Source organism: Vulpes vulpes, chromosome 3, assembly GCF_048418805.1.
Source record: "Vulpes vulpes isolate BD-2025 chromosome 3, VulVul3, whole genome shotgun sequence".
Taxonomy (NCBI): Eukaryota; Metazoa; Chordata; class Mammalia; order Carnivora; family Canidae; genus Vulpes; species Vulpes vulpes.
In genome coordinates, this window is record NC_132782.1 from 89,060,614 (window position 1) to 89,081,079 (window position 20,466).

Sequence of the window (20,466 nt, forward strand, 5' to 3'; positions counted from 1 at the left end):
ACTCTTCCAATGGGGAGGGGGGCGTAGATTTGGTTTAGCCCAGCAGACACTGAGCCCCCACGCCTCACCTTGCCTGGGGCACAGGACACGAAAACTCATGTCCCTGAGTCCTTGACTTGACCAACACCCAGGTAGTATAGCTGTGAACCAGTGAATGTACCATCCAGAGCACTCGACTGTGTGCAGAAGACGAAGGGGCAGGAAGGGTTCAGAGGCCTCCTGGAGATGCCTCCGTGCCTTGGGTGGCCCCTGTTCCTCCCGAGCTAGAAGCACGGGGCTGGCCCAGACTCCCCGGGTGTGGCCTGCCAGCCCTCTCATTCCCAGGGTTCCCCCAACTCTGCCTCCACCCTCAGCAGCTCAGGCTGCCAGCAGATAAAATGAAGGATTAGCAGCTCTCCCTAATTGGGGACCATCAGAAGCTATCAAGTGTTAAAGAGAGGTTAGCACCTAATAGAGGCTGGGTAATGAGAAGAATTGAAGGAGTTTTGGAAAGGGGAGAGCTCAAAAGAGAATTCTGGGCAGCCATCCAAGGCATTCTGCAGCGTCAGGACAAATTCCCTTTGCAGAGAAGCCTTTGTTATCAGCCCGGAGCCGGGTCTGCACATCCTCCATCCCTGCACCTGGGCTGTGTGGAGTGGATGTCTTTGCACCAAGTCCTCGGAGTCCTTCCCGCTGAGTTGGGAAGAGGGGGCTCCTATACTCAGTGCAGACTCTGCTCTTTGGGTCCTGCCCCAGTCCACATCCCCAAAAGTGGCAGATGGTAAGACCTCAGGTGGTCCCAAGATAAAAACATGGACCCCAATTCAGAAGCAGAACCGGTGCCTGCTGGTACAGACTCCTTTCCCAGGTATAGAAACAGGAGGCTTGAAAAGCAGATAGCTGGTGAGACTTCCCTTAAGAAGGGACTCCGAGGCAAGGGGATGGCTCTGCGGAAGAAGATTCAGTGTAAAGCATCTTCTAGAAGCTTCCTGGCCCAGGCCCAGCAGGAGAACCTCCTGGGAGGGAGGTGGGGGGGGGCAGGGATTGGTCCTCATGTGCACTGGCTCCTTTGCAGATGACAGTCATGAGCGCTCCTCCTTTGGACCCCCATCTGTTCACTCCTCCTCCTCCTCCCACCAGTCCGAGGGCTTGGATGCCTATGACCTGGAGCAAGTCAACCTCATGTTTAGGAAGTTCTCTCTAGAAAGGTACTGTGGTCGTGGGAAAGGGGAGCCAGAGTTGGGAGAAGGGATGGTGTGGTAAAGGCCACTCACCCCCTAGAACTCCCAAAAAGGGACCATCCACCTCCCCTATGTTCTAGAATCAGGAACCACGGTGTCCCAGAACCAGAAACCACTGCCCCCCCCAATCAGGCCCAGAGAGGATGGGGGTTGCCCAGGACCACACAGTGTGGTAGAGGCAAGGGGGTGGCACTGGATGTCTGACTGGCCCCAGCGCCCCCCATGAGATGGGGGAAGCCCTGTGGTCTGTGCCCATAGTGGCCCACCTGGTGTGTGAGGAGGAACAGAGCAGCCAGTGTGCCCTTGTTGGCCCAGCCCACAGCGGTGGTCAGCCAGGGTGCAAGCACAGTGTGGCCACGGCCACTGGTTGGAGGACAGCTCAGCATCTTGTGTGCTTTCCCGGCAGGAGCAGGTTGCAAGCTCTCACCTCAGGTGGCTGCTCTTGCAGCTCTCAGGGATGGGATCTCCATGGCATGGCCAGGTAACAGGTGTCCTAATCACAGCCACCTAACCACTGTTTCCTTCCCTGACCCAGACCCTTCCGGCCATCTGTCACATCTGTGGGGCACGTGCGGGGTCCTGGGCCCTCGATGCAGTACACCACACTGAACGGCGACAGCCTCATCTCACAGCTCACCCTGCTCGGGGGCAACGCACGAGGGAGTTTCGTCCACTCGGTCAAGCCAGGCTCCCTGGCCGAGAAGGCTGGCCTCCATGAGGGCCACCAGCTGCTACTGGTGAGGGGCCGGGGGCTGGGGGAGGTGGTGGCACAGCCAGGGTGCCCGGGGTCTTCCCCTACTTCCTCTGCACATGTCCTGGCAGAGGGCACACCCCCACCCCCACCCGGAGGAGGGAGTTGGAGGGAGGCAGGGAGCAGCCCCCTGGCCCTAAGTCTCTCTCCTTCCATCTGAAGGCCCTCACTCGTGTGTCTAGAGCCTGTGCGTGCACATGCACACACATGTACACACACCAGTGCACGGGGAGGCAAATGAGTTTAATTGGGATGCTTCCTTTGCTCTCAGCGACATCTAGTTACTGTTTGGGGAGAAAGGCTTTGGTTTCCCTGTGGGGTGGCCTCACCCCTGCAGCTCTGCCCGCCCATGGAGCCGGGAAGAGCAGTGTGTCTTTGATATCTAGCTGGAAGGCTGCATCAAAGGCGAGAGGCAAAAAGTCCCCTTGGATACGTGCACAAAGGAGGAGGTGCACTGGACCATCCAGAGGTGCAGCGGCTCCATCACACTGTACTACAAAGTCAACCAGGAAGGTAAAGCCACCAGACTCAAACATGCGCTCGGCCACGGCCAGCAGGACACCAGATGTGGGTGGGACCAGGGGCAAGCATCCTCTGCTGGCTCACCTTTTCAGTGGGAGGAACAAGCCAGGCCCATCCCCATCAGGAGGGACTGGCAGGACAACAGGCAGGGAAGGGCAGATGAATGTGAGCACAGGTGAGCACACACCTGCCCTGGCACACCTCGGTGTAGATGGCATGCCTGGCCACGTGTGGCCGGCCCCTTCCCTGCCTGGCCTGGCTCACCCCTCCCCCTGCCAGGTTGAAGCTTACTTCCTGGTCCTGACTCAGGCAGGGACTCGGGGCTGGCCGCTCCCGCACCAGCAGGTCTGCTGAGCCAAAGCTTGGACCAGGCCTTTTGCTCCGTGGCTGGGCTCCAGAACAATCCCCAGAAGGCCTCACTCCCTTCCCATCTGGCCCCTTCTCTTTCTCGGCCACAGCTCCCAGGCAGTGAGCAGCAGGCTCTGTCTTCCATTTCCCAAAGTCTAAGGCCCCATTCTCACCTCTGGGTTTTTTTCCTGCATGATTATCTCTGCAGCTGGATCTTATTTTTAACCACTAGGGCTCATGAATGTTTCAACAGAGCATAAATAGCCACTTTCTCTCTAGCCGCTCCCCACTGCTGCCTGCTAGCCTGCCCTCCTTCCTGGCAGTGCCCTGTCATTTGGTGTGGAAGACGATCGTCATGCTCTGTCCCTACACACAAGGCCCAGCCTTCTCCTCCTCCTCCTCCACTTCGTCCTCATTGCAGGCAGGCTCCTCCCATCTTCCCAACCTGGCTTTCCAGCTCAGCAGACAGTCTCTGGGCAACACCCTGCCCACTGGCCAGCAGCGTCCCCAGAGTTGTAGCCCTGTGATCTGGACTCCAGGCCAGGAAAGGTCCTATCCAGCAGGTCCCATCTGTGGGCCTTTCTCTGAGGGGCAGAGAGCTTGGATAGTGATGGGCGTTAACCCTGAGCAGGGGAGTGGGAAGGACCCAACCAGGAGTCCGACACTTCTCAGGAACACTAATCACACAATCCTGCTGATTCCAGCCTGCCTGGTGGGTGTGGCGTGGACATGCTGGGTCCAGCTCTAGGACAGTTGTAGCTTCCACTATCTTATGCAGCTCTGTGCACGTGGGGCTGATTTGGGGATTTATGTTATGGATTTATGCTACAGACATTCAGTTTGCTGGATTTATTGTATTTGTGGTTTATGCCCAGCTTCCTTCCAAAGGGATTTGTAAAAACTCACGCTATAAAGGACAATGGTATTAAATAAGGTTGAAACAGCACATGCCGTGGTCCTACCACTTTGGAAAACCTCTGGGCACTGTCTACAGAGCTACATGTCTAGCTAATCAGGGACCTAGTGATTCCACTTCTGTGAGTAGAGTCCAAAAAATGGGCATGCATGTCCACCAAAGACACTTATGAGGAAGTTCACAGCAGAGCAAGCCATTGCAGCCAGAGCCTGGAAAGAGCACAGGTGTGCACACAGGAGGAGCGGTAAATGAGTGCCCGTGGCATGCTCGCAGTGATGAAAGAGGACACATATGCCATGTGGCAGCATTGCGGCGAGTGTCACAGATGTAACATGACCAGCAGAAGCCAGACATGGAAGGGCATGTCCATTTCCATGCCATGTGGCACAGCTCTGCTGTGGTGCCAGCATGGGGAATCACAGGGGGAACAGTATTGACCCAGGAGGCATGAGGGAGGCTCCAAGCGCACTTGCCCAGGTGCATGCATTTGTAAGAACGATGCATGTGTATGAGTCGTGCAACAATGAAAGGGAAGAAAACCCCCCAGTGGTGAGCTAGGCGTAGAGATCATAGCCGAGGTCCTAGACTTGAGGCAATTTGGTGCAAAACTTAGCTCTGAGCTCCTGGGCAGCCAAGGCAAAGAGGAAAACCCACACATGACACAGCTACTGGCTTGTTGGGGGTGTCCCCATGGGCCCCAAGAGGAACATGCCACACAGGCGTGTCTCTGGGGGGTGGCAAGGAGGGAATTTGCGCCTGGAGGTTCTTGGCAGCAGGAAGCCCTCCACTGATGGACGTCCCGAGCTTCCTTTACCCTCTCTCCGTGCACAGGGTACCGGAAGCTGCTGAAGGACATGGAGGAGGGCCTGATCACATCAGGGGACTCCTTCTACATCCGGCTCAACCTGAACATCTCCAGCCAGCTGGACGCCTGCTCCCTGTCTCTAAAGTGCGATGACATCGTGCACGTCCGTGACACCATGTACCAGGATAGGCACGAGTGGCTGTGCGCACGGGTCGACCCTTTCACAGACCATGACCTGGATGTGGGCACCATACCCAGCTACAGCCGGTGAGGCCAGAGCCGGCACCAGGCCAGGGAACTGTGGGGGGCCGCTGCCCCGTAGAGGGGCTCATAGGGCAGCCTTCGCTTGCTGACCAGCAAGCCGCCCATTCCCTCCTCCTCCTGAAGCCTCCCCTGCCTGCCCGGGGATATAGCTCCCTTGGGTCCTGTTGCACCACTAGTGCTGAGGAAACCCTCTTTCGGGCATCGCCAGAGCATCCTGGGCTCTTGATTTTAAGCTCTGTGCTAGTCCTTGCCTTGCCTTGCCGTAGGCCCCCTCCCTGACATCTTATGTGACAGCATAGCAGTAGCGCATCAGGCTTCCCCGGGTTAGGCAGGCAGGCGTCTGTAAAGCACCTGGTGTCCAGCTGCCGCCCAGGCCAGCCCCGTGAGGTCAGCCTCAGCAGCCCCCATCTACCAGGGCCCAGAGGAGTGACTTTGCCACAATCAGCACTGGCTGCGGGACTCAAGCTGAGCTACTGGGTGCCGTGTCCTCCCTGGGGTGCTCCCAGCACCCCAGAGTGCTCTGTGCACTGGGGCAGGCCCGGCCCTAAGGCTCTGCCCTCCCGTCCCGTCCTCCCAGAGCCCAGCAACTCCTCCTGGTCAAGCTGCAGCGCCTCATGCACAGAGGTAACCGAGAAGAGGCGGACACAACCCACCACACCCTGAGGGCGCTCCGGGTAGGTCACCCAGCGGCCTGCCGGCTCCATCGCACCCCCCAGGGCAGGTCTGGGGAGGGGTCCCATGGGAGCCACTAATCTCAAGGGTGATGGATTACGGGACTTGGTTCCTCGGGAACGGAGGAGCCTGCCCCTCGGGGACCTCCCCTCTCTGCACCTCTGGTCTCTGCTAGAACAAATCTCGGGGCTCCTCTTACCCCCCATGCTTGCTCCCCGTCTGGAACGCTTTGATTCCATGACGGGCGCCCTTCCCCTTAGCATAGAGGGGGCTGGAGGACGCCGAGCGTCCTGCCCCGCCCAGCGCGCCTGACCTACTGCTCACTGGTTTCAGAACACCCTGCAGCCTGAGGAGCCACTTTCCTCCAGCGACCCCCGGGTCAGTCCGCGCCTCTCCCGAGCAAGTTTCCTTTTCGGCCAGCTCCTTCAGGTAAAGCGCTCCGGAGCGGAGCGCCTGCCCACTGCCATCACGGTGGGCTGTGGCTCCGCCCTCTCGCTGCCAAGAAGAGAGGACTTGGCCAAAATAACTGCTTTGTGTTTGTACATCACTTCTAGCTTTTCACGGTGCTTCAATTCCCATCCCATTTTACCCTCACCGCCACTGGTCGGTAGACAGTCTCTGCACCTGTTGGAAGCTACATCGCTCTCAGAAAAAGATTTGAGGAATTTATGGCTAAAAGAACTGAAACAACTTAGCTACTCAAGTATTAGTAGAAAGATCAGAAACTGTATATCAGGGATCCCTGGGTGGCGCAGCGGTTTAGCGCCTGCCTTTGGCCCAGGGCGCGATCCTGGAGACCCGGGATCAAATCCCACATCGGGCTCCTGGTGCATGGAGCCTGCTTCTCCCTCTGCCTATGACTCTGCCTCTCTCTCTCACTGTGTGCCTATCATAAATAAATAAAAATTAAAAAAAAAAAAAGAAAAGAAACTGTATATCAGGAGAAGAAAACAAACACCGTAGGTGTCCGGGTCAGTTGCATCCCTCCGATCGAGCATGAAATTTATCTCTGAGCATCCTGGCAGCCAAGGAAAAAAGGGAAAAGCTATAGATTCTTTAAATCTTCCCAGACCACAGAAACATTTTAGTTCTTTAGGACCAGAAAAAATTTTCCCTTATATTTAATTCTAAAATGGATTTTTCTTTTTGCATGAATCATTTTACAAGGACATTGAATAGCATAGTAGGTGATAGCTTCAGAAGGGATTTCACAGAAATGCAGAAGCATTCTGTGTGGCCCTTTCTTCTGTTACCTGCTGACAAGAGCTAAGGGAGTAATGTTAAGGTGTGGTCCTGCAAGGACGTTCCTGTGTTGGTACTGTGCTAATCAGGCCCCAGGGAAGCTTGTGTGTCACTCCGCCCCTCCCAGAGAACATAGGAAACCCAGAGAAATGGCTAATGATGTGACCCTGAAACTAGGTAGATACAGACAGGTGCCAGAAAGAAACTCAGAGTTAGGAGGAATCCTAATGAGTCTGAGCTGTTCCTACTGCCCACGTCACTGGCCACATGTCATGCAAGAGTCAGAAGCCTTGGGCATCTCTGGATGGCTCACTCTGGGGGCCACTTAACCACAGAGCCAGACTATGATCTCAGCTCCTGGATTTTCTTTCCTGCAGGAGGGTGTAGAGGAAAGATCAGAATAGCCCAGGGAGTAGGTGGGAATTTGGATTCTGTGTCCATCACTGGGGCATCCCTCTCCACCCTCTAGGGCTCGGCTCTGAATTGTCCAAGGGAGCAGGGACCCGCCACCCCCTCCCCAGAGCTTACTGAGGCAGGGGGTTCTGTGGGTAGTCTGTGAGCCGTCCTGCCAGTGGGGGCTCCCTGCCAGGGACCTTCCACCCGTGCCCCACCCCACCCCAGGAATGCACATGGGATTACCAGAGGGACTTGTTGAGGGCCTATCCGGACCAGGCCGCCCCATGCACCCCACCCACACCACCCCTCAACAGGCTTCAAGCATGGTTAGGGAGGAGAGAAGCCATTTGTTTGCTTGCTTACCTACTAATGATTCCCCAAACAGCCAGAGGACCCTCTCAGCCTACTAGGTGCCTCCTGTGTTTGCAGGGGGCCAGGGGAGGGGACTGAGTCGGCCCCCCAGGGGCAGAGCTGGGGTCTAATCAGAGGTCTGTCTGTGTCGGGGTTGAGAGGCAGCTCTGTGTGGTTAGAAGCAAAAGCTCTCGCTCTGTCCTCTAGTTCGTCAGCAGGTCTGAGAACAAATATAAGAGGATGAACAGCAACGAGCGAGTCCGTATAGTCTCGGGGAGCCCGCTGGGGAGCCTGGCCCGGTCGTCACTGGACACCACCAAGCTCTTGACTGAGAAGCAGGAAGGTATGGTGCTGATGGCCTGGCCCCTCCCCACCTCCTCCTGGCTGGGAGGCTGCAGGGGGGGCTGTGCAGGTCACATGGGTCCCCACTGGAGTAGCTGGAACACCCACTCCCTCCAAAGAGGGGTCCCGGCCTGGGAGGAGCTGCCAGGGGACCTGCCTGGCCTCGGCTGGGAGGCACAGCCTTGCGGGGTGGCGTCCCGCCAGGCTCACCCCTAACGAACACTCGCTGCAGTTGGTTTGAGCCCAGATGCCCGTGTTAATTGGAGCTGTTTGCTGTGAAGTGTTCACTTATTGATTTTTCTCCCCACAGCGTGCTTCTTGCCATTTATCAAGCCCGCCAGGGGTCACTGGGTGTATAGTCCCCTGCTGGTGGCAAGCCAGCCCTCCCGGCTGTCCTCATGGGGCCAGGCTGGCCCGGGTACCAATGGTCAGAGGTGCTGGGCTCCTCTCCAGACTGGCCCTTCGACAGCCGGGCCAGGGGGCTGCTGGTCCCTGGGGGAGGCAGTTCCTGGAGCTGCCTGGGGCTGGCTCTGCTCTGCTCCCCACACACCAGCCTTGAAAAGGCAGCAAGGAGTCCACATTACTCCCTGCCTCTGGCCCTGGTGGCTTCCCAGAGCCTCCAAAGTAAGCCCCAGGCCCCTACTGCCACCCCATCAGCTCCTGCCACCCCCTCTCTCACCCCCTGCCCGCCCACCCCTCTGCCCACACTGCCCTCGCTCCAGCTCTCCACACCTGGCTCCGTGTCTAAACACCAGCCCCAGGCCCTGACTGTCCTCAGAAAACCCATCCTTGTCCATCCCGCTCCAGCCCCCTCCTTGAGAGCTCAACCCTACTGCCCAGAGTGAGCAGTGGGGCTTGCTACATACTGCTTACCTGTCACCTGCCGCCACCACCTCCCTGGCCCCAGCTCCCAGAACAGGGCCCGGCCCATGGGTTACTGCGTGAATATTCCTGGGTGGCCAAGGGGTGTCTTGGTTCCTGCAGGCTCCTTGGGACCAGCCAGGCTCCCAGGACATCCGTGCCCTGCACCCTGACGGGCAGGCCGGGGTCTCACAGCCAGCCCTTTCCTGTCCTCTTGCAGAGCTGGACCCAGAGAGTGAGCTCAGCAAGAACCTCAGCCTGATCCCCTACAGCCTGGTGCGTGCCTTCTACTGCGAGCGCCGCCGGCCGGTCCTCTTCACACCCACCATGCTGGCCAAGGCTCTGGTCCAGAAGCTGCTCAACTCTGGGGGTGCAATGGAGTTCACCATGTGTAAGCCAGGTGAGTGTGCCCCGCCGGCCAGGAGCCCATGCCTGCCCTCCTCCTCCTCCTCCATCAGATCAGGTGGCTGGGCAGGAGAGCAGGAAGGGCCACACTCCCTCCTGGCCTGGTGTGCATGGGGAGGGAGAGTCTCGGTCCCTGTTGCCATGCCAGCCCTCGCTGAGTTCACTGTGGCCCCAGAGCAGGGAACGCTGGCCTTCCCTTTGCCTTTCACACCGAAGGTTCAAGATGAAGGGGACATAGTCAGTTAGGAGACATGACCTGGGGTCCCCACTCTGGGCCCTCAGGTCAGAGCCAAGCCATCCATCGCTGGGGCTTCCATGCCCTTGATGTGGTTAGGAGGAACCATGATCGTACACCCTACACACAGGAGGCTGCGTCCCAGTCTCAGCTGCAAACTAGAATCATCCTCAGCATCATCTGTATTGAAATAGTGGATGTGCAGGGCCGCACATACCAACGAAATGTCAGGGGTCCAGAGGAGGGTAGTTTTGTTGTTGTTATAGTAAAATATACATAACATAAAATTCACCACTTTAACCACTTCTAAGCACCCAGTTCATGGGTATCAAGCACATTCATCTCCAGAACTTTTTTGTCTTCCCAACCGAAACTCTATTCCCGTGAAACACTCATCCCTCACCCCAGCCCCTGGCTCTCACCACCTAGTGTCCGCCCCTGTAAATTGAGCTCCCCTGGGGACCTCACGGGGGGGGGGGGGGGGGGTGCAGGCTACGGTGTCTATTCCTTTGCCTCTGGCTTCTATCACTCAACAAAGTGTCCTCAAGGTCCATCCCCGTGGTAGCAGGTGTCAGCACTTCCTTCCTGTTAAGGCCAAGTGGATATTCCACGGCGTGGGTGTGCCACACGGTGTTTATCCATCATCTGTCTGTGGACACGTTGGGTGCTTCCACCTCTGGGCTATTGTGAATAATGCTGCCATGAACACGGGTGAGCAAGGATCTCTTCAAGTGCCCACTTACAGTTCTTTTGGGGATAGACCTAGCAGCGGGATTGCTGGCTTATGCGGTGATTCTAGAAGTTGTGTTTTGTTTTTATTTTATTTTTTTTAACAGTATCCTATAGTAGGATACTGAAGCCTTTTTTATTTACTTATTTATTTATGATAGTCACACACACGGAGAGAGAGAGAGAGAGAGAGAGAGGCAGAGACATAGGCAGAGGGAGAAGCAGGCTCCATGCACCGGGAGCCTGACGTGGGATTCAATCCTGGGTCTCCAGGGTCGCGCCCCGGGCCAAAGGCAGGCGCTAAACTGCTGCGCCACCCAGGGATCCCTTGTTTTTATTTTAAACTTCCACCATCATCTGCAACAAGGCTGTACCATTCCACATTCCTACAAGCACACACAGGGGCCCAGTTTGTCCCCACTCTCACCAACACCTGTCATTTGCCTTAATGGTAGTTATCCTAGTGGACATGAGGTGGAGGTGTCAGGGTTTTAAGTGTGCCCTCTAAGGCACCATTCACATTCAGCAACCCACTCCCATTTTGGGTGTGGGGTTGAATGCGTTCAGGCAGGTGTCTACACCCCGTGACCCCAGCCATAACCAGGAGACAGAACATTGTGCCCCCTTGGGCTCCCCTCCGTCCCCCTGCCCCAGGCACTGTTGAACAGCTTCCCATCACACATCAGTTTGCATTTTCTAGACTTTTCTACAAATGGAGCCATGTAGCTTGAAATCACGTATACCTGGCTCCCTTCACCCCACATAATGTTTCTGAGATTCATCTGTGTGATTGCTCCTGCTGCTGCTAACATCCCTGTGAGCAGGGGGGCCATATCCATTGGGAGTCCTTTATGCAGAGCTCCCCTGGAGGTTCTCGTGAGGGGCCAGGGCTGGGAACCCATAGTATGGAGCTTTCCGAATAGCCCCTGGCCAGGATGCACATTTTGTATGCGTTCACTCCTGTGTTTATCAGTAAGCTCTAACATCAGGGTGGGATGACACCTGAGCAGAAGCAGACTCACCTGCTGAGTCCTGAGAGATGGCTCCCCACACAGCCTTCTGCTGCGTGTTGGCACCGACGGGAGGTCTCCCGGAATGCCCGGCTCCGTGGGTAGTGAGAGGCCGCAACCCCTGTGTTACTCCTCTACAGCCCCTGGCCCCTAGGAGGCCCTCAGCAAATAGTATGGTTGGTGGGAAAGATCATGTACTTTGAGACAAGTGGCTTCCAGCTCTGGTTCTACCCCTGCCCACCCCCTAGCTGTTTATTTGGGATAAGTTATCAACCTGTTTCCTTGCCTATAAAACCAGGATAATGGTGGCCCCTTCTTGTACAAGTTTGAAGCTCACAGATGGGCAGAGGCCACCCTGGGACCAAGTGTACCATGGGTTCCAGGTTCTCAGCCCCCATGTGGAGTGGGCAGGGCACAGACATGAGTCCCACAGCTTGCTGAATGCCAGCTCCTGCAGCCACTGCAGCAACCACCTCCCTTCTCCACGGGGTCCAAGTACTTCCACAGCCCTCCATAGCCCAGCTTCAGGTGCAGGAACCTTTCAGGCATGTGCACCCTCATGCCCTTCCTCTGCTTGGCTCCCTGGGAGCCTCACACATCCTGCAGGGAGGCTCTGGGCAAAGGATTTTACTACTGCCTAGGGGTTCCAAGGATTTTTGACCTGGCTCCCTGACAATATGAGGTTAGGTAGAAAGCCTGATTAGGAAATCTCACTCAGGGCAGCCCAGATGGCTCAGCGGTTTAGTGCCACCTTCGGCCCAGGGTGTGATCCTGGAGACCTGGGATCGGGTTCCGTGTCGGGCTCCCTGCATGGACATGCCTGCTTCTCCCTCTGCCTGTGTCTCTGCCTCTCTCTCTCTCTCTCTCTCTCTCTCTCTCTCTGTCTCATGAATAAATAAATAAAATCTTAAAAAAAAAAAAAAAAAAAGGAAATCCCACTCAGCTGCTCTAAACTCTGCAAACATGATCTGTCTTCCCCTTGGGGGCCTGTAGGCCTTGTGGGGTGGACGCTCTAGGCTCCCTCCCTCCCCTGAAATCAACTGCAGCTCCTTTCCTCCTGGCTCTTCCCCGGATCCCTTCCCACTCACTTCCAGTGCACACTGAGGACTAGTGTGGGCTTCCCCGGCTAGCCTAGGCTGAATCCACCCTCCTCCTTTCATAAATGGAGAACCTGAGGTCAAGAGATTAAAGATGTGTTGGGATCCCTGGGTGGCTTAGCAGTTTAGTGCCTGCCTTTGGCCCAGGGTGTGACTCTGGAGACTCAGGATCGAGTCCCACATCGGGCTTCCTGCATGGAGCCTGCTTCTCCCTCTGCCTGTGTCTCTGCCTCTCTCTCTCTCTCTCTCTCTCTCTCTCTCTCTGTGTGTGTGTGTGTGTGTGTGTGTGTGTGTCTGTCTGTCTCATGAATAAATAAAATCTTAAAAAAAAGAGAGAGATTAAAGATATGTTCAGGGTCACCCAGCAAGTGAGTGGGGCCTCCAGTGCATACCTCCTCCAGGAAGCCTGCCTGTCCCCTATTCCCTCCACATTTCCTCACTCCTGCCACAATAAATAGCCCATCACTGCACCTACTAAATTGTTTCATTGTCTTCTGTATCCCACATTTTTCTCCCCAGCTAGGTCATAGGTTCTCAAGTACAAGAACAGCTGTGTTTTTATTCTGGCTGGCCCTTAGTAGATTTTCAATAAATGTTAAATTTCAATAAAAATTAGCTTGATGGATGGAGGGATGGAGTGGGGGGATGGATGAATGGATGGGTAGGTGGATGGGTAGATAGGCAGATGAATGGTGGATGGGTGGATGACTGGGTGGATGGGTGGAGGGATAGATGGGGTGGGTGAATGGATGGATAGATGAGTAGATGGATGGATGGAGGGATGGATGTATGGTTGGGGTGAATGGGTAGATGGATGTGTGGATGGATGAATGGTTAGATGGATGGGTAGATGGTTGCATGGATGGATGGATAGATGAATGGTTGGATGCATGGGTGTGTGTGTGGATGGGGAAGGATAGATGGGTGGATGGATGGATGGTTGCATGAATGGATGGGTGGATGGATGAATGGGTGACGAGGTAGATAGATGGATTGATGAGTAAAGCAGGAAACCCTTCATCACCAGTACTGCACCTAAGTGCCTGAGCTACTTTGTCCAGTGAAACTTAATGCTGAGAATTTACCAACCAGCTCATCTGTGGGCTGCTGTGGAAAGTGTAAAGAACTGCGACCTTGACCCTACCCTTGAGAAGCCTCACAGTCTAGTAGAGGAGCTATGGTTTGTTTAAACATGGCCAGGAGGGGATCAACATGGAGTTTTGTTGAGCCCAGAAAGGGGAGTTTTGTGCTGCCCTCAGGACTGACCTTCTGTCCTCAGATGTTGTCACCAGAGACGAGTTCCTCAGAAAGCAAAAGACAGAGACCATCATCTACTCCCGAGAGAAGAACCCCAACACTTTCGAATGTATTGTTCCTGCCAACATCGAAGCTGTGGCCGCCAAGGTGAGGTGGGAGGCAGGGGGCTGGATCAGGTGACACCACTGGTTGTCTTTGTGGGGCCACCTCAGCCATAGACAAGGGTGGGGTGCAGAATTGCTCTCACCTCCCTGTGGGCAAGCCTCTTTCTTTTCCTTTTGCCTTCTGCTCCGTGTTACCTCTCCACATACCCTCATTCTCTGGGCTCCAACATGCACATTTATATTTTGAAACCACCTTCTGTTTCTGATGGTTCCCTGGCACTAGTGTTCTGATTCACATCGTTCAGGGCTGTACATGTGCCTAGTTGCAAGAACAAGGGCCAGAGGCAGGGGGAACATATATCAGGGTGAGAGACAGGGAGAGCGAATGGGCAACAGGAGTCATGGGGGAAATGGAGCGGCAGAAGGGTTATCGGCCGCAACGCAGGAGAGTCTTCTGGAGCCAGACAACGGGATCCTTGTGAGCCGCAAGCAATGAGTTCTTTCTCCTTCTGGGACCTTTCCAAAACAAAGCTATCAGGCCAGCCCCTGGGGGGGTCAGCTCTCCTGGGTGACCTTGGGGTGGGTAGGCAGAGCAGGTGCCCACTGGAGCTCCTCATCTGCCACCCAACACCCCCCATCCGCCACCCCACATTGTCACTCACACAGATGAACACATGGGCAGAGCTGTTAGCCAGCCTGGAGCAGTTAGTTTGGTTTTCAAGTCTGGGCCACAGCAGCTATAGGGAATTCTGATATTGGAGTGGACAGGGCAACAGTGGGCGGGGTCCGAGCCGAGATGGTTGTCCCTGGAGAGGGGAAGCCGCCCAGTGGATCTGTGCCGTGAGGAGTCTGGGCAGTGGCCATGCCAGCAGGGAGCCAGCGAGCGCGGTGACCAGAAGGAGCACAGGGACGAGGGCATGTTCCAGGTGTGGAAATTCACTGAGCTGCACACTTAGGAACACACACACTTCCCTGTATTGACCTTCTCTTTCAATGCAGAGCATTTGGGCTTTGGGGGGTTTGTTTTTGAAGTGACACTTCCAGCAAAACAGAGATTGTCCTGCTTCAGAAGGGATGAGCTCATGGGTGCCCGAGAACCCTTGCAGATGCTCCCAGGACTGTCCAGTCCCACCTCCCCTTTTGAGGGTTTTCCACCCTTGACAGTACCAAGAACGCCTTTGTAAGCTGAGGGGAGCAGCAGGTGTTCTGGAAGCCGATTTTGATTTTGATTAAAACCCCTTCATGCCACCCGCCTCCCCTCAGGCTAGGAGCCTCGGCTCTGCCGCTGCCCACCGCTGTGTGCAGCACTGTGGAACCAGGTGTCCACGCGATCAGGGGCTTGTCCTACAGAGGTCGGGCTTCCCCTTGGGTCTCTCCCCAGTGTAGCTAGGGGTACTTGGGGCTCTCGTCCCTGTCCCTGACCTGCAGAGCCTGGCCCTGCATCTTAGGCCCTGCCCCAGCTCCCCAGAGGGGCTGGAGGAGCTACTGACCACTGTCTGCTGTGCTTGCAGGACAAACACTGTCTTCTGGAGGCCGGGATCAGCTGCACTAGAGACTTGATCAAGTCCAGGATTTACCCCATCGTGCTCTTCATTCGGGTGTCAGAGAAGAACATCAAGAGGTTTAGGTAGGGCTCTGAGACCTCTCCTCTCCCTGCCACACCTCTGGGGTCCCCACTGAGAACCACTGGCTGTGGGGTGCCCCTGCTCACCCCATTAGGGGGTCCTCATTGAGGACCTGACTGCAGTCCAAGGCAGCCACGACCTCCAACCTCTAGCAACGGAGACAGTAACACACACAGAACATGTCGGGGGGGTGGGGGGGGGACAAGTGCTGGGAGGGATAGCTGCAGGACCCAGGTGGCTGGGGAGGGAAGCTGATGTGGAAGCAGCCCCAGAACAGTGAGGGCAGGCCAAGCAGGTGATGGCAGAGAAGGACCCAGACTTTGGGGCGGGGACAGCTCCAAGAGGCGGTGTGGTGGGCAGTGTGAGGTCAGTGACCTTGCAGCTGAGGGGTCCAGACCACACCAAGGGACATGATCCAACAGGACGTAGAAGGCTCCCTCCAGCTGCTGTGTGGTTGGGACCACCCCTGAGCAAGAGCCAAGACCCAGATCCTATCTGGCAGGTGGCAAGGAAAGGTCTGAATCTGTGTTCAAGGTCAAGCCTGTGGTGTTTGTTGCAAGGTTGGCTGTGGGGTTTGGGGCCTGGCCACTACGTGGCACTATCCCTGACCTCACCTCTCCTATAGACAGCTACAAGGGAGAGGAAGAGAGGTTAGGCCACTTGCCTCTTTCACCAGATCTTTACTGGGCACCTGTTTAAGTGCTTGGCACCAGGAAACCCATGAATGAGCAAACGACAAAACTCCCCACCCCACCACTGCACACGCATTCTGATGGCTGCTGTCCAAAACCCATAAACGCCCATGTGGTGGTGAGGATGGGGAGAAGCCTAGCGCACCGCAGGCGGGAATGTGAAACCACGCAGCCGCTGTGGAAGACAGAGGGTCCGCACAGAATGGCCGTGTGATCCAGCGGTTCCACCCCAGGACATCTGCCCAGAAGAATCCAAAGCATCGTCTCAAAAAGATAACTGCTCACCCACAGTCAAGGCAGCCTTATTCCCAAATGTCCAAAGGCGGAAGCTGCCCAAGTGTCCATCAATGGATGGACAGACAAACAGAAGGTGGTCCACCCATGCACTGGACTATGACTCAGCCTTGGAAAGGAAGAACATGCTGGCACCTGCTGCCACCTGGATGAAGCTTGAAGAGATGAGGCTCGGCGAAATCAGCCAGACACAGAAGGACGAATACCATATGATTCAGCATCCGTGAGGCCCCTGGAGGAGATGGATTCACAGAGAGTAGATGGTGGCGCTAGGGACCAGGGATGGCGGATGGGGAATGAGCGTGTTTGTCGGCATGGGTTTCAGTTTTACAGGATGAAGAGGTACCAGAGGTTAGTGGCCCAACGAGGTGAATAAACTTACCATGACTGAACTGTACTCTTAAAGACCGTCAGGATGGGGACTTTTACATGCATTGTACCACAATTAAGACCAAGGAGGGTAATAGCTCCCCTGCCCCATCAGCTAGCCCTGAAAATGGAAGAATTAAAAAAAAAAAAAGTAAACCAAATAAAAGATTTTTTTTAAGTCCCACCTCTTTGGATTTCCACAGTGACCAGAGTGCAGGGTTCCCCCCCGCCCCGCCCGCCGCACAGCCCTGTGCTGGAAGGCGGTGGGCACCATGGAGACCCGGCGTGGCAGGTGACAGCCGTGGGGCGGGCAGGGGTCAGGTGGCACAGCGCCCTCCCAGCCCCCACCCCAAGTCTCCCCGCGCCTGGGCTCCCTCGCGGCTCCCACAGCCCCCGTGTCCCCCCACTCCTGTCCACAGGAAGATGCTGCCCCGGCCGGAGACGGAGGAGGAATTCCTGCGGCTGTGCCGGCTGAAGGAGAAGGAGCTGGAGGCCCTGCCCTGCCTGTACGCCACGGTGGAGGCCGACATGTGGGGCAGCGTGGAGGAGCTGCTCCGGGTCCTCAAAGACAAGATCAGTGAGGAACAGCGCAAGACCGTCTGGGTGGACGAGGACCAGCTGTGAGGCGGGCCCCCGAGTCTGAGCGCAGCCCCGGGGGGTGTCCGGACCCCAGCGGCCAGTGCCGTGGGGGCGAGGAGAGGCCTCTGTCCACCCGGTCAGGGGGCTCCCCCGCCAGGGAGCCCCGGGGCAGACGCAGCTGAGCAGGTGGACACTCAGGTGGGAGCGGGACAGGTTTAGGGCCCCCCCACCCCAGGGCTGACCTGGCCGAGCGGTCCTGCCCTATGGAGTCAGCAGGGAGGCCGGGCCCCATGATGGACACGATGCCAGGCCCGAGGCCAGCGGCCCCGCGGAAGCCTGAGCAGCGGATGAATGTAACACATGGAACAGGGGTGCTACCCGTGGGGCAGGGACCTGAACGCCAGGGCACCCACCAGCCCTTGGGACGCTCCAAATACACGTTCCCCAGTTGGGGCGGAAGGGGAAACGTGCCATGCTATTATTTTTCTTGCATTAAAATGAAGACATTTCCTTGTTTTCAGCCTTTTTTAAAAAATTCATATTATTTCATCATTTGCAGAGGCATTCCACTCTTGCCGCCACTGTAACCTGCAAACCACTTCTGGAAAGCTTAAGTCAGGCCCTGAATTGTGCATAGGGGTGCAGGCAGGGAGGCCGTACATCCCTGCTTACCCAGGACAGACCTGATTTGTACCGGGGTTTTGGGTGCAATTCCTGGCAGCCCCCTCTTTGGCTAAGATATGTCCTGATTTGGGTGACAAGCTATCAAGCCACTCTGGGAAGGGCCTGTCCTTCCACAGGCTACTTGGGAGCCCCTACCTCTCCAACTCCAGCCCTGAGGCCAGGGCCCCTTAGTCAGCTCCCCCTGCACAGCCTCTCTGCATCTCTGCACATTACGTTCATACATGCAGCCTTACTTCATCTTCCGTTTCAGCGGGTAGGGGTCTTTGTGGGGTGTGCTCCCACTGCCCAGGAGCTGGAGGGGTGTGGGTATGTGCAGGAGAGCTGTGCTTCCCTCCCCAACAGATAGCAAAGGCCCTATGGGTTCTAGAGCTACTCTCCTCCTCGACCCCTTAATGCAGATTTTCCAAGTATGGACCCAACAGGGTGTGGCCAAAGCAGGCCACCATACTGAATATTCATAACCGGGTAGGTGGCAGGCTGGGCTTCAATTCCAGGTCTGTGGGTTCATGGGAACTATAAGAGCAATTGCTTGTTGACAACCCAATACCCACACTCCCTTCCTTACCAACAGAATCCTGTTTTATTCTGGGAAACTATGTACGGCTAAAAGACCACATATCCCAGCCTCCCTTGCACCTAGGGTAATCAAGAAAATGTAAGGTGACAAGGTTTGGAGGAAAGACAAAGCAGACAAACAGCCCTTCCTCTAGTGTCCTGCCTGGAATACAGATGTGATGGCTGGAGCTGTAGCAGTCATACTGGATCTTGAGGTGACCTTGAGAATGGAAACTGCACAGAAGATGGTGGAGCAGAAAGAGAAAAGGAGTCCGAGTTACAGATGGTGCGTTGGAGCCCAGGACTACACTCGGGTTTTGTTTGCATAAGACAGAAATAAATTTTTATCTTGTGTTCAATGGCTGTTATTTCAGTCTTTGGTTATAGCTTGAAGCAATTCCTAACAGATGCAGGAACAGCCCTTGGTCTTAAATACCATGGGCATGAGTTGATCTGCCAGGTTTTTGCCACATATTCAAGGTACAAATAACGAGTACACAAGCTTTTGATAAATATCTCAGTCTAAAAAACAAACGCTGTGGATCCTGCAGCATTTTGACCCTGAGAAGTCAAATGAGCACCACAAAGCTCAGGGAGGTCGGGGACGGGGGGTCCGCGGTGGGGGTCCTGGTCCCCTCATCCCTCTGTGATGACAAATCATCCCTACAACACTGAGATCCCAGTTTGCCAGGGAGAGCGGTGCCTTAAAAACAAAAGGCATTCTCCCAAGAGCCAGTTAGTGATGCTTTTGATTTTCTGAAACAGCCCCCAGAATCAAGCTGAATGTGCTAGGTCTGGAGGGGCCATGCTTCGGGAAGCCCAGCTATGGTTATTTAGGGCCGGATAAGCCACCCACCTTGAGAGGCGCTGTGGGAGCTGGAAGGCCTTCTGCTTCCATCTTGGTTGAGCTTTACATTGAACAGTAAATCTTCCCCAAGCCGAGGCAATCGTGGCTCACCACTCAGACCCCGTGTGCTTCCTCGTAAAGTACTTAGAGCCAAGGGGGCAGATGTGATTGCAAGAGGGCTCCAGAGTGAAAGGTCTGCTGATTTATTTATATTTATCTAACTTCAGATTCTCAGGCTTGTGCAGAATAACCAAACTCGTGAATTGCATGTAACTTGAGGGATGGGAGGAGACAAGAAACCACACGGGGGGAGAGAGACCTGAAAAAAATTTCCTGTGGGTTCTTTCCCCCCACCCCCAGTCCTGCCCTCTGCCCACCCCAAGTCATTCTCACCAGGCTCCAGAATGCAGGGCTGTGGGGCCGTGCGTATGCTAATAAGATGGGGCTGGAGGAAAGAAGGTCAGGATTGAGTTTCTGTGTTCTGGGTCAGTCCCCAGATGGAACCATGAAGTCAGCAGGAGGCTGGGGTTTGGCACCCCGGGGAATCGGTCCACGTGAGCAGAGAGCTTTCAAAGAAGCCCCCTGACATCATCTGCCGGAGCTCCGGGCTCTGATTTGTCAGCCGCCAGCAGCCCGGCGGTGGGCAGCTCCGAGGCTGCCTGGGAAGGAAAGCGGGGCCTGCCTGGGGCTGGGCGACCGCAGAGAGTGCCAGAGCTGTCTGCAAAGCCCGGCTGCGGCTCGAGCGATCGCACCAGAGTCTGCAAGCCGTGATTTCCCTGTGGAGCCGGCCCAGGGCTCGGGGAGGTGCCCGAGATGCACACTGGGGCTGGCTGCCCGCACCTGGAGCCCGGGGCCCAGGCTCTGGAAGGGAGCCTGTGCCAGGCTGATAACACTAGTGATGAATGCTTGGGCTACCTCCAAGGACACCAGCCACACAGCTCGGAGCCCCGGAAATCGCGTTGTATGTGTAGATCTACACTTTTCTGGGGAGACACTGCAGGCTTTCTCAGATTCCCCAGGGGCCCTACAATTCCTAGAAGATTAATGGCTGATGCTCTCAGGTTGGGAAAACATTAGCAACTGTCTTTTGAGTTCCTACTCTGTGCCAACAAGCACTTTGTAAGTGTTCTTTTACTTACTGATCCCAAAACTTTTCTCCATTTTCTACAGGAATAAACAGGCCCAGAGAGGCTAAGTAGCTAGACCAAGGTCACACAGCTGGTAAGCTGACTTGCCAACTGCATCCTCTCCGCTGGACCTTGCAATTCAGAGGCAGAGCCCTGGTGGCAGCTGC

The 20,466-nt window shown here is 55.8% G+C and overlaps 1 protein-coding gene across 5 annotated transcripts in view; it reads left to right on the forward strand.

The window, feature by feature from the left end:
- Positions 1–18,684, forward strand: part of CARD11 (caspase recruitment domain family member 11) — a 115,204-nt gene extending 96,520 nt beyond the window's left edge. For all 5 annotated transcript variants that reach the window (XM_072753256.1, XM_072753257.1, XM_026011348.2 and 2 more), the window contains 11 exons: positions 1,055–1,187; positions 1,756–1,957; positions 2,358–2,484; positions 4,589–4,829; positions 5,404–5,500; positions 5,832–5,927; positions 7,695–7,830; positions 8,911–9,090; positions 13,446–13,570; positions 15,039–15,154; positions 16,927–18,684. In XM_072753256.1, coding sequence (XP_072609357.1) covers positions 1,055–1,187; positions 1,756–1,957; positions 2,358–2,484; positions 4,589–4,829; positions 5,404–5,500; positions 5,832–5,927; positions 7,695–7,830; positions 8,911–9,090; positions 13,446–13,570; positions 15,039–15,154; positions 16,927–17,131 — 1,658 coding nt within the window. In that variant the 3' untranslated portion in view covers positions 17,132–18,684. The remainder of the gene's footprint in view (positions 1–1,054; positions 1,188–1,755; positions 1,958–2,357; positions 2,485–4,588; positions 4,830–5,403; positions 5,501–5,831; positions 5,928–7,694; positions 7,831–8,910; positions 9,091–13,445; positions 13,571–15,038; positions 15,155–16,926) is intronic.
- Positions 18,685–20,466: the final 1,782 nt, after the last annotated feature.